This window comes from Sturnus vulgaris, chromosome 19, assembly GCF_052056855.1.
Source record: "Sturnus vulgaris isolate bStuVul1 chromosome 19, bStuVul1.hap1, whole genome shotgun sequence".
Taxonomy (NCBI): domain Eukaryota; kingdom Metazoa; phylum Chordata; class Aves; order Passeriformes; family Sturnidae; genus Sturnus; species Sturnus vulgaris.
This window is the reverse complement of record NC_142261.1, coordinates 3,610,955-3,623,161: the sequence shown is the minus strand read 5'-3', so window position 1 is coordinate 3,623,161 and position 12,207 is coordinate 3,610,955. Positions and strand designations below refer to the sequence as shown.

General features: G+C 43.2%; 1 protein-coding gene across 25 annotated transcripts in view; it reads left to right on the top strand.

The window, feature by feature from the left end:
- The first annotated feature begins 45 nt into the window (after nt 1-45).
- ATXN2 (ataxin 2) overlaps nt 46-12,207 on the top strand; it is a 49,640-nt gene continuing 37,478 nt past the window's right edge. For 20 of the 25 annotated variants that reach the window (XM_088176179.1, XM_088176171.1, XM_088176170.1 and 17 more), the window contains exons 1-5: nt 57-310; nt 6,921-6,957; nt 8,556-8,615; nt 9,295-9,366; nt 9,587-9,737. In XM_088176179.1, the coding sequence (XP_088032305.1) occupies nt 198-310; nt 6,921-6,957; nt 8,556-8,615; nt 9,295-9,366; nt 9,587-9,737 (433 nt within the window). In that variant the 5' untranslated portion in view covers nt 57-197. Of the gene's footprint in view, nt 311-6,920; nt 6,958-8,555; nt 8,616-9,294; nt 9,367-9,586; nt 9,738-12,207 lie in introns of all 25 variants that reach the window. The other 5 variants (XM_014874891.2, XM_088176174.1, XM_088176176.1 and 2 more) reach the window with 1 other exon arrangement.

The following is a 12,207-nucleotide window of genomic DNA, read 5'->3' as shown; positions in this document are numbered from 1 at the left end:
GCCCCGCGGCGCGGCCCGGCCGCCGCCCGCCCCCCCCCGCGGATCCCTCCGCGCCGCGCTCCGCTCCCTCCGCCCCGCTCGCACTGTTTGGGAGCAACCGGCCGAGCCAGCGGCGCCCCGGCCCCGCCAGCGCAGCGCGGACCGGCCGAGCGCACCCAGCCCGGCGCGACCCCCGGCGCTCTCCCTCCCTCCTCGTCATGTCCCTCAAGCAAGCGGCGACGGCGGCGCAGCCCGCCGGCAACAACCGCAAGCCCCCCGGCGGCGGCGGCCCCGGCCTCCCGTCAGCCGCGGGGAGGCAGAACATGGGCAGGTGGGTGCGCAGTGCTGCGGGACCGGCCCCGGCTCCGGCCCCGGGCCCGGCGCGGGCGCCGCTCGCCCGCCCCCGCCGCCCCCCTCCCCCCCGCCCTCGCCCCGCACCGGCCTCCATGGGCGGCGGCGGCGGCCGGGGAAGGGGGGGCGCGGGGCCCGCAGCATGGCGGGGCCGGGGCGGGGGCCGCGATGGCGGCGGGCGCGGCGCTCGCGGCCCCGCCGAGAGGGTTCCGCAGTGCCGGGGCGAGGCCGGGCCGCGGCCGGTGCCCTTCAGGAGCGGGGAGGGCACGGCGCGGAGGCTCCATTTCGGCCCCCCGCGGGGCCCGGGGCGGGGGGCGCCGCTTCCCCCGGGCCGACGTGACCCGCCTGCTGAGGAGGGAGCGGGGGGAGCGGGGGGCGCGGGCCGCACGTGTCGGGGCCGGCGCGGGAAGGGCCGCGAGCGATGGCGGCGGGGCCGGGGGGCGGCCCGGGCGGGGAAGGGGGCGGCGATCCGGCCCCGCGATGGCGGCGCAGCGCCCTCGGCTCACCCGGGGGAAAGGGGGGGGTGGGGGAAGATTTTTAAAAAAAAAAAAAAATCAAAATAATTTTAATATATAGTGATGGTTATTATTTTTAATTTTTATTTTTTTTTTAGTATTTTTATTTGATTTTTTTTTTTTTTTTTTTTTTTTTTAATAATGGAGATCGCAATAAAATTCTCGCGGGAAGGCGGGCCGCGCCGCGCCGCTGGATGGTGGCTCCAAGCGCGGCCTCGCTTTCTCGCAGATTTTTGGGGCAGGAATCTTGCAGAGGCTGAGCCCTTTCCTCGCCTCCCCCCCCCACCCCACGCTCGCTGCCTCTGGAAGATTGATCCCGCTCCTGCTCTCAGATCGTTAGCTACGCAAATCCACTCTTTTTTTTTCCCCCTTTCTTTCCCTCAAATAATAAACTCTGTAGTGCTGTGAATTTTTCCGGGGCTTTGGGGGTCATAACAAACGATCAGAGCAGGACGGTAACAGTTCTGAAGGTCACAGTCACTCAGAGCAGTTTCATTTCGAGTTTTATTCATCTTCCTCTTCAACCGAACGTTTATTCCCACTCGGTTTTGTGCACTGGCAATAAAACAGAATTTACAGTGCCCCCATTGTTGGACATCACTGGAAATAGGGTTTTACTTTGTTCCCAGCCAGTGAAACTGGAAGCGGAAGAGCTTTGGAAGGGTTGAAAAGGATAAAATAAATAACAACAATACCTCAGCAGCTCAGAGCACCGATTTAATGGTTTTTACATATGCCATTAGGTTGGACGTGATATTTACTGTGCTCTGTCCCTGCCAACACACAGTGGTACTGTAGAGGTTAACGTGAAGGGCAACAAAACCTCCAGCTCATTTTTTGAAATTCAGCCTGATGGCAAGCACTTGCCCCCATAGATTTGGGCATGTGAGCTTCGAATTCTGCCCCAAGTTTAAGATTTAAAGCCACTGGATTTCTCCTAGCAGTGTTGCCTTTCCGGATTCTATTGGATAAATTCCACTTCAGAACTCCTTAGGGAGTTCTGGTGGGACTGCTGAACAACTGACATGTTCCCTCAGAGGTGTTCATGCTCTTTCTTTCTTAATTTTTCAAGTTATTTCTGAATGGAGGGTCTGTAAAATCACAGTCCCATGGAACACCTTCAGAGAACTTCCCCTATAGCTGTCCTTGGTCTTTTGGGAAGTGCCAATTCAAAGATGGTTCACGCTATAAACCTGGCCATGTGAATGAAAAGCTGAGTGGCTTTTCTGTTCATAAAAATGGAAATTTAAGTGGTCTGCATCTTGGTATCAATTTTAAGTATTGTATCCTTTAATAAAAACCTAAACATCTCCAATTTATGCCAAGCTTTCTGCCCAGCAGCTCATTTCCCTGCAGCACTAACAGTCCCATGCAGAAAAAAAATGTTACTTTTCATGGCTAAGTTGCTCTTGAAACCTTAGTTTGAGCAGAAAACTCATTGGTAATTAACTGTCGTGGGCCTAATTTTCTGTTGTGGGTTTGTTACTGGGAGAATTGGGCTGAGCATTTGTCCTTCTACCTCTGATCACGAGGGAAGGGTCAGCTCTGCTCACTGCCTTGGTCTCCATGGCTTCATACTGCTGCACATCTGTATTTCAGATTAGAAAAGGTAAAATCCTCTGTGAACAACCAAGACATTCCAGTGTTTTTTACTGTACTATTAAACAAAGGGAAAAATCAGAAATGAAGGCATCCTTGAAGGTATTTGAGATTAAAAAAAAAAAAAAAAAAAAGGATTAATACCTTTATTATAAAGTGGCCCCAAGTGAAATGTTGTGTTTGTTTAATGTGCACTGTGGCAGATGGGCTCGGGCTGCAGGGGAGATGCCAATAGCACAGCAATCTGTAATTAGGGAAGATGTAGACTTGGTTCACAAACTTGCTCCCTGTGCTGTCAGAACATTATCTAACATCTACTTTCTGTGTTTGAGGGGAGTTTTTGCTGTTATGCAAGCACAGGAGGGTTAGCTGTCCTCTGGCTGCAAATTGCTTCTATCCCGGCCTTCCTCCATCTCTTCATCCTCTTTTTGTTGTTATTTTTCCCCCATTGTTATTTTATCTGAAGTCAAAACACCTCAAGAGTCAGGATTTGGATGTTTCTTGTTACAATTGTGGCAGAAGGGATTTTTCATTTTGGTAACTTGTTTGTCTAACTGGTCTTGGGATAAGAATACACTGAGTTACTGTCCTTTAAAAATGGCTTTTTCCCATCAAAAAGCTAAAACTGAAACCACCCCATGGTTCAGCCTCAAAAGCAAACAACACAAACTTCTTGCCTTAATTTATTTCCTTTCTTCCTTGATATCCCTTTCTTGAGAGCCTAACAGAATTCTTGAGGATGGTGAACATGCCATTCAGGTGAAAGGAAAGGGGAATGTGCAATGCCAAGGTGCTGGAATTTCAGGGCAGTGACTGTTCTGGACACATGTGTCAGTCCCAGCTTTTCTAGTTGGTTCTGACATCTTTGTGTGAGTTTTAGTGCAACTGTGCTAAACTGCTGAGCAGCGTGACTGGTTAACCTGCAGACCTCTTATCACTGTAAATACATTTAGGGTGGTGTTATACCCCTGGTTTTGAGTAACTTTTAATTTAACAACTGATTCATGGCAATGTCTGTGAAGGTTCTTCAATGACTAAGCCCATCAACAGGTTCCAGGTGTGCACGGGGCCACACTCGAGGTTGTTACATATCCAGATGCTGCAGAAGCTGTCACCCTGTGTGGAGACAGGAATTGACATTATTGATGTCAGTATCGGGGGAAAAAACTACAGAAAATAAAGCTGCAGGACTTCTTGCATAATCCTTATTTGACATCTTCGATTCATTTGACTTTAGAGAGCCAAACACTGCATTGGAATAAATCTTTGCACTTCAGATTTCTCCCTTAGAAGAAAAGCTTTGCCAGCTCAGTGCACTGAAGTTCTTTAGAGTACCCTGTAAATTTGTTTTCCAAGCTGCAACAATGTCAGTCAGTGCTCTAGAAACATCCATTCACACTCTTAAAATTCAAATCTTTGTAGCTGCATTTCTGCTCCAGACATTAATTGCAGTGTGTGTCTGCATTTGTTTCTTAGTTTCAAAGTGAAGATGCTGCTGGAGAGAAAATTGGAGACTTTCTTTCCCATCCAGGAACGACTTTGTTTCCCTTGCATTAATTGGGAAAATACAAATGCGTGACCTTGTTTTGCTTATACAAACACTCTACTTGGCATGTAAACATTAAGGAGGGAGGTGAGGGATGCTGAGGAAATACTCATAAAAATAGAAAAAAAAATGTGCAAGTTGCTGCTGGGAAAAAACATTTATAGTGCAGCTTTTGGGCCCTGATGGAGACTTTGCCTCTTGGTGTGTAACTCTTGGACCCAAGGGGTTTAATTGCTGAGTTTAATTGCTCAGTCCTTACTTTGTCCTGAGTTTGTGACTTTGCCACCCCAAAGCAAAGGGTTTCCAGCTTGGATTTGCCAGGCTATCCTGCCTTCACCCAGGTTTACCTTTAACCACATATCTGCAATGTAAAATGATTTTTTTTTTAATTTTGTCGTATTTACCCTAATGGAAATTGGGCTTTAGGTAGCAGTGCCAAATTGCTACTGAGCCTTCCTAGATTCCCCCACCTCCATTTCTTTGTGTTACTCTCCTGTTCCAAATTATGTTAAACATCTGGCAAAACCCATCTACCTTCTGCGTTTGTTTTTTTTTCATATGTTGCATCAAAGATGTGTCAAATGATAGTTTGAACTTGAGTCTTCACTTACTGGAATATGAAACTCAAGTTGATGGCCTTGGTTTTAGCAGAAGATACAGATTTGGCTAAATTGTTGCATTTGTAGGATTGGTAAATATATTTCTTTTTTCATCTTGGTGGATATGTTTTGTTGGTTTTTATCCAATGGTTTGTGATTAACAGTTGTAGCTGGAAAACAAGAGGTTAGATCTATAAAGAGACCTGATAGATCAGAGAATTTCTGCTTTAATTCTTGGCTAATGTAGAGGTTGGGACTTCTTACTGATGTGGATGTGCACAATCAGTTTGTTTCTTGAAGAAATGTGGGCAGTAATTTTGGAAATGTGGTAAGAGATGGAAAATCTGGAACACTTGAGTTCATGCTTAGAGGGAATACTCCAAACTTTCTGCCCAGTCTTGCAACCCAGTTATTTCAGGTCTAAGAATACTTTGTCACTAGAAATGGGAGTGGTTTCTCTTGCAAAGACACGAAACTCTTTCACTTTTGATCTATGCATGATGGAGGAAGGAGGATCTTATAAAGCAGATGGAACTGATAAAATTGTTTGACTTTGACCAAGTTCTCTGAGTGACCATGATTGTCACATTTTTGATTGTAGTAGAAGGACAAATCAAACTGGGCTGTCCCTTATGTGGGGGGTTCCACGTCTGGTGGAATGACTTCTGGAAAGAGGAGAGTCTGAATATTGTGCAAAAATGCTGTTCCAGGTTCACAAAGCTTCAGTTCTCTTGGAGGCCATTTAACAAATGTCAGATTTGGTAAATGGTGAGATTTGCTCCAGAGCAAACCTGATACTGTGAAGCTGCCCTGTGGAAAGTTAAGGTTGATGGGTAGTTAAATAAAGGTTATTTGCATTAGAGCTTTTTTTAGTGAGATTAGCACTCTGCAATATCCTGAAAATGCCTGCTGGGCACCCCAAATCTGCAGTTCTGCCATCAGTCAATGCCCCCAGCATGTGTGATGCTCTGAGACCACAGTTCTGTTGCAGAAGCTTGTTGGAAATGAGTCAGGTGATAGTTTAGTGGTTTTTCATTTTTTCCTCATTAAGGCTTTTCATGGCTCTCTGATGGCTTTGCTTATTTCGGCAGAATTTATTGAAGGGTTATTTATGTTCACTGAGAGAAGTTCCTTTGATTTTTTGACTACCCTGTGAGCTGTCTTTTATAAGGGCCTGTTATTTTGAGGGGTAGGTTGTATTCAGCCCCAGCTTGGTGTTTTTAAAAGCATTTGAATGCAGTTGGCATCTGATGAAGGTGCTCAGGAGCTCTGAGCAACCTGGTCTAGAGGAAGGATCCATCCCATGGGATGAGGATGGATCTTTAAGGTCCTTTCCAACCCAAACCATTCCATGATTTTGTGACATCCAGCTGGATCTAGATTTTAGTGTTGTTTAGATAACACCAGACATAATTCTTCAGTTGTCTTTATTGAAATAGTTGTGTGTCAGTAAGGTGAGTCTATTTTAAAAACTGAGTTTATTTTAATAGAACAGAAGATTTATTTTTGCCTCACATTACAGTGAGCACTCCTCAAGTCATAACACAAATCTAAATCACTATGAGGAGCATTTGAAACTAGGACTTCTTGGTACAGGGGAGGAACTTAGAATTAAGACACACCAGTGGAGCTGTTGGACACTTTTTTAACTGCAGGGATGTTTTGGGGCTCAGGTGCCTGGGGTGGAGGGCACAGACTGACCCTGCTCAGTGTTCAGGGTGTTCTGAGCATCCCCAGTGTCCCGAGTGCTCCACAGTGACAGATTGGCATTAGGAGGATCCGGTGTTTTTGGGGGAATGGGCAGAATGATTTGGTTTGCAGGGTTGTGAGAGCAATTAGAAATGAGCTCTGGAGGCAGAGCCTCACAGTCAGGGCTCCTCTGTGGCCTGGGGCAGGGTCAGTTGTTTGGGTGGCCCAAATGTGACACGGTGACAACATTTGGAGCCTCCTGGCTCAAGGAAGGGACCCTCTGCTGTGTAGGGCTTGAGCCTGATGTGGGTCCTGGTTTTATGTGCCATAAAGTTTTAGAATTTGCTTTAATTGCAGGATTGTTCTTTTATTCTTACTCTGATTTTATAAGCTTAGTATTTTCTTCATTTTGTCCTTTAATTTATCCCAGGTAGCCCTCAACCTGCTGATGGCACTTGGTAGCTCAGCAGGTTGGAGCTAAACCCGGTGGTTTATGTCAGGCTCTGCCCTCTGGAAATGCTGTTTTTCCCAACCCCATTCTCAAGTCTAAATTAAGATGGAATTTGGAATTCCTGCTTGGTAGGAAATAACAGCAGTTTCAGCAGTTCTTTAATCATATCCCATGTGTGTTTTTAATTCCAGAGGCCGCAGCAGTGGCAAAGGACCACCCCAGCCTACGGTAAGTTTGAGATTTCTCCTCTTTGTGCCACTGCAGAGCAGAGGGAAACAACTTAAAAGAATGGCAGATACTGGAATATTCTCTCCATTTTTTCCTTGGGATACCATGGTGGGTGGATGCTTTAGAGTGAGATACAATTTTCTAGAGTAGCATCTCACATTCATTTAAGTCTCCTGGGAGGGTGAAGGGGGGAAGGTTCACTTAAACTTTTGACTGCACTAATATAAATATTCTGCGTTTTCTTGCAATTACAGCTGTAAATTTAAATAACATTTAACTTAATGCAATGCTTTTTGAATTAGTTCCTATCTGAAAATTTTTAACATTGGTTTCTCTCTTAAACAGATGACAGTAAGGCAGCATTTAATGAAATAAAAATAACTACTTTGTTTAGCTTTACTCTAAAATTGCTGAACCATTATTCTCAGTAGCTCCAGTGTGCAGCTTTAGTTGCTCCCAAGGCTGTGTGTTACTGGAGTATGGATGTGGCTTGATTTGCAGAACATGATTTTATCAGAGCTAAATACATGGATCTCAATTGAAGAAGTGAATCTTTGAACTTCACTAATCAAATATTTGCCAATTTGTTGCTGGCCTGGTTTTCAAAGATGCCCAATTTTGGGGAATGGAGCAGGAGCAGGAAGATTTCAAAGGGCTGCAGTTTGCTTACATAAATGTTTATTGAAGATACCAAGACACTTGAGGAAAACTAAAGAAGCTTTGAGGAAAACTGGTGGAAAAGGTCACAGGCAAACACTAACCATCCCCAAATGCTGGTTTGTGTGTGCTGAGTGCTGAGCACAGGAGTGTCCCTAAACTTGTCTGTTCAGCCCAGCAAAGTGACTGACAGTTAAAAACACGTTGTCATTTGAAAAACTCAGAATATGGTGAGATCCCAAGAGCTGTTTTAGCATCTCTTGTTTTACAAACACAAAGAGATACCAGGTATTTCAATAAAACACCTGCACTGAGGTGAATGTGTCCTCCAGCAGCCTGGGGACACCTGCCCAGCTCTCCCAGTCAGGATTGCAGGTCCTGGTGCTGCACTGAGTTACTTTGGACTAAATTAATGACAGGCTTTGTGGCAATTTAGCACTCCACAATTTGATGGCTTTAGCTCCTGTTAATGTGTGTAATCAGGGCTGGGAGATGAAAGGATGAGGCTGAGCAGGCCTGAAAACACCTTTTTGCTTCTGCAGCACTGCAAGTGCCTCATTCTCTTGATGGCTCTTAAACCAGCAGGGCTTTTTTTTTTGTTTAAAAACAAAGCCCTGCTGACATCCCTCAAATCTGTGCATATCAGCTGCACCCAGCCAGCCAGAGAATTTCCTTAATGGAGTGACATTAGGGGCTCTCCTGGGTTTTTTAGCTTATTTGAGAGGGTGTTAGATCTTTAACTGGTCAGGGGCCCTCTGAAAATCTCCCCTGGCATGTTTAATATTAATATTTAATAATAAGCATTCCATATATCTTGCCTGAGTGAAATTTTTACCCAGTATTTCTGAGATTTTCTGTGTACTGGTGAAAGCCTGGGTTGGGTTGGGTGCTCTGGCTTTTGGAATTTCTTCAATATTCATGATGACTTTCTTATTTTTCAGATTTCTTTTGATGGCATCTATGCAAACATGAGAATGGTTCACATACTCACATCAGTTGTTGTAAGTCCTCATATTTGTAAAAATGGTTCCTGTAGTGACAGGGAATTGTTAATTAACCCACTAATTGTAATATAAAGGGGTGAACATTAAACACTTTTTGCCAAAGTTGAACTTTAAAGGGTCACAGAAATGTTAGGCTTGGAAAGGTTTCACTCTAATTTGCAGAGGTACAGCAGATTTCTTAGGTGTATTTTGGATTTCCTGTCTTTAGAGAGGTTCTGGATAAATAAAATGAGTACCCGTGCAGGGATTAGAAACCTTTCTCCCAAGATTTTAAGGGAAGCCCTGACATGGCAAAATGAAGGCAGAGTGTCCCACATCTGCTTGAGGCCAGGAGAAGCTTTTATCCTTATTTGTACCCACACAGGCACAGATTTGGGGTTTACACAAAACCTTCTTTGTGTGTTTTAACTGGTCAAGAGTCTTGTGAGAACCAAATATTCTGCAGTGAATATCTTAAATCCCTTCAGAGCTGCCCATACACACCCAGCTATTTGAATTTGCAGAGCACAGCAGTGTATTTATAAATGGGCAGATGCTGAATGAGGAGATTTGGCTAAAAATTGAGCTGTATTTTTACACTTTGGACCTATGTAAAGAGCACATGTTTAAGAAAATCACTGTAATGTCATTTGTCATGTTGGTAGAAAGTCATATTTTCATTTTTCTTGCTTTCTAGGGATCCAAATGTGAAGTACAAGTGAAAAATGGTGGTATATATGAAGGAGTTTTTAAAACCTACAGTCCTAAGGTAATTTTTTACATTTTGATTCTTCCCTCTTGAGAAAATTCTTAATACCAAATATCCAACGTTTGATTAAAATTTGAACATTTACCGTGAATTATTTTTTACTGTTCATGCCTAGATTTACACGAGCAGATTGTAAATACCCAGTTTTTTGCAAATAAATGAAATTTTGGAGGGAATGACTGTGCAGTAAAGCAGTGCCTTGTGTTTGTATCTCCCACAGTGTGATTTAGTGGTTGATGCTGCTCATCGGAAAACTGCAGAATCCAGTTTGGGGCCAAAACGAGAGGATATCCTGGAGAGTATCTTGTTCAAATCTTCAGACTTTGTTATGGTGCATTTTAAGGATATGGATACCAATTATGCCAGAAGAGGTATATTTGTTTTAATTTTTTTTTTTTTTTAATGTTTTAAGATTATAATTCGAATTTTTTTCGAAGTAGATGCTTTAGGATCCACGTATTGAAGTTCGTATTTGGATTTGTAATTCTTAAAGAGTGCAAAATTTCAGCACCTCGTGAAATCAGAAATTTATAAATTAAAAAAAAAATAATCATTTTGAGTAGCTGATTTGGTGTCTGGAAAGCAAAGCCTTAGTGGTTTTACAGAGTGTTTTATAGATTCTATGGGAGGTAAACACATTTTTTTGTAAATTCTCTAAATTTCTCAGTTAAGTGTTATACAAGAATCATTGAATACAGAAACTCTTTGGAAAAAGATTATTTCTCAGAGTGAAGATATATAGAGTCTATACTGAGACAACTTCTGTGTCTAAACATGCCTTCATAGAAATATTCTATAAATATAGAACAGAATAGAAGAGAATAAAATAGAAATATAGAATATTTACTCCTTCAAACAAAGCTAAAAATTCTTTTAAAATCCTCTATTCGTGTTTTAAATTTTTGCCTTTACTTCTTGTAGACCTGTAGGTAAAGCTCTTTAAAATACAGAGAGGTGACAGACAAGTCTTAAAATCTTGAAGACATTGAAACTGTTCAAATTAAACAATTTTGCAGTCACTCTTCATACTTTTAATGTTTGACCTCCGAGCCCCTGATTATTTTTCTGGAATCTAAGAGCTCGTGAGTCACTTCTATTCCTTTGCAGATTTCTCTGGTTTTGGGCAGCAAATCTCCAGAGTCTTTGTCCTTAATGTTGCTGATTTGCTGGGATAAGGAATAAAAGGAAATGCACAGGTTTTTGTGGCATGGGGTGAAATTGTCTCTGTGTACATTTACAGGTTGATTAATAACTGTCACAGGAGCTCAGTGCTTATTGGAACACAGGTTTTATTCCCATTAGCAGGGACTTAGAGATTTGTAGGGACTTGAGGACATTTAATGAGAATTTCTCTCTTCACCTTGTGTTTGTACATGTGGATGTTCTTGCCTGATTTAAAGCTGCAGAATGAGAGGTTTGTTGTTTCAAGGAATTTTTGCTTTTCCCAGATGATGATGCATAATGTCAGAGCAAATGCAGCATTGAAATGCAGATAAGCTCCAGGTTCTGGATGGGACTTGGAATTTAAATTACATGAGAGCTGTTTTATAATGAGTTTGGTATGAACATCACTTTAATGTAAATGCAAACTGGGCTCTGCCTCACCCAATCTTGATAGATTTTGAGCAGACTGAATGGGGAATATACTACAGCTTCTAGGAATAATTGCTCCATGCACATTTTCTGGAAGAAAATTACTGTTTCAGGTTGAACAGTCCCTCAGTTCACTTTATTAGGTGGACTGACTGAGTCTAAATCTCTTAAATACTGGAGAGCTGAAATAAAGCCATGGAGACTTTGAAACAAGATAAACTGGAAGGCTGCAGAACTTGATAACTCAGAGTGGGTGAATTAATCTGCTTTCCATTTTGTCTCAAAAATACATTATCTGGAAATGACACTTTAAAGTGTAACTCAGTCTCTGATCACACCTTCAAATTAGAGCAATGAGGGGTTTTCTGCTTCCTGGGAAATTAAATAAACAAGGATTCAAAAGGCTGGAGGTTTATGAATGTGCATGAAGGAACTGCTGGCCTTTTGTTCTTGTAAATAAACTCCAATCTTTGTGGTACTGGATGATTTAGAGTGAAAACTGACTCTGAACTCCTGCCTGAAGACTTGGTATTCCTTGTTTTGGGAATTGTCCCTGCTTGGTCCTCTGGTTACACTTACCTAGGAACAGAGACTTTGGAATTTCTAACCCTCAATGGATTTTGGTTTTCACAGATAAGTGAGGAGAATTTGGAAATGCTTGGTTGGGAAGGTTTAAAATTGTAGTAAAATAAAAGGGCATTTAAGGAGCTCTCCATTGGGAAGCTTCCCTGGAGCAGGGATGTTGGGGTCTGATGATCCTTGTGGGTCCCTCCAACTCAGGATATTCTGTGATTCTCTCTGTGTAGTTTCTTACCCTGTAAGAGAATTCTAGATTTTTGTGGGCCCCTTGAACTAAAAAAAATTCTGCAGAAGATACTGTTTTGGGAATTTTAATGCATCCTGATCTCCCAGTTCAGTATAAGTATCTATGGGTTTTATTTTGGCATTTGTTCCCTGATGGGCTGGAGGAACGTGGGCAAATGGGCTCCTGGCTGTGGGTCTGGATCTTCTGCTCCACCCTCTGTTTTGAGTAGCAGAGATGTTCTCTGGATTATGAAAAAGAGACTGGAAGAGGAATGGGAAAGAGCAGCAGGTGGGGAGAAAGGGAATGGGATGGAGTCTCCTATGAGAAGATAGAAAACAGAGTTGTGTGTGAAAAGCCTCTGCCAGAGCCTGCCAGCAGCTCCCAGTGCTATCAGAGCCCTGCAGCTTTGGGGCAGGGAGCTGATAACCCCCCCAGAGAGCCCA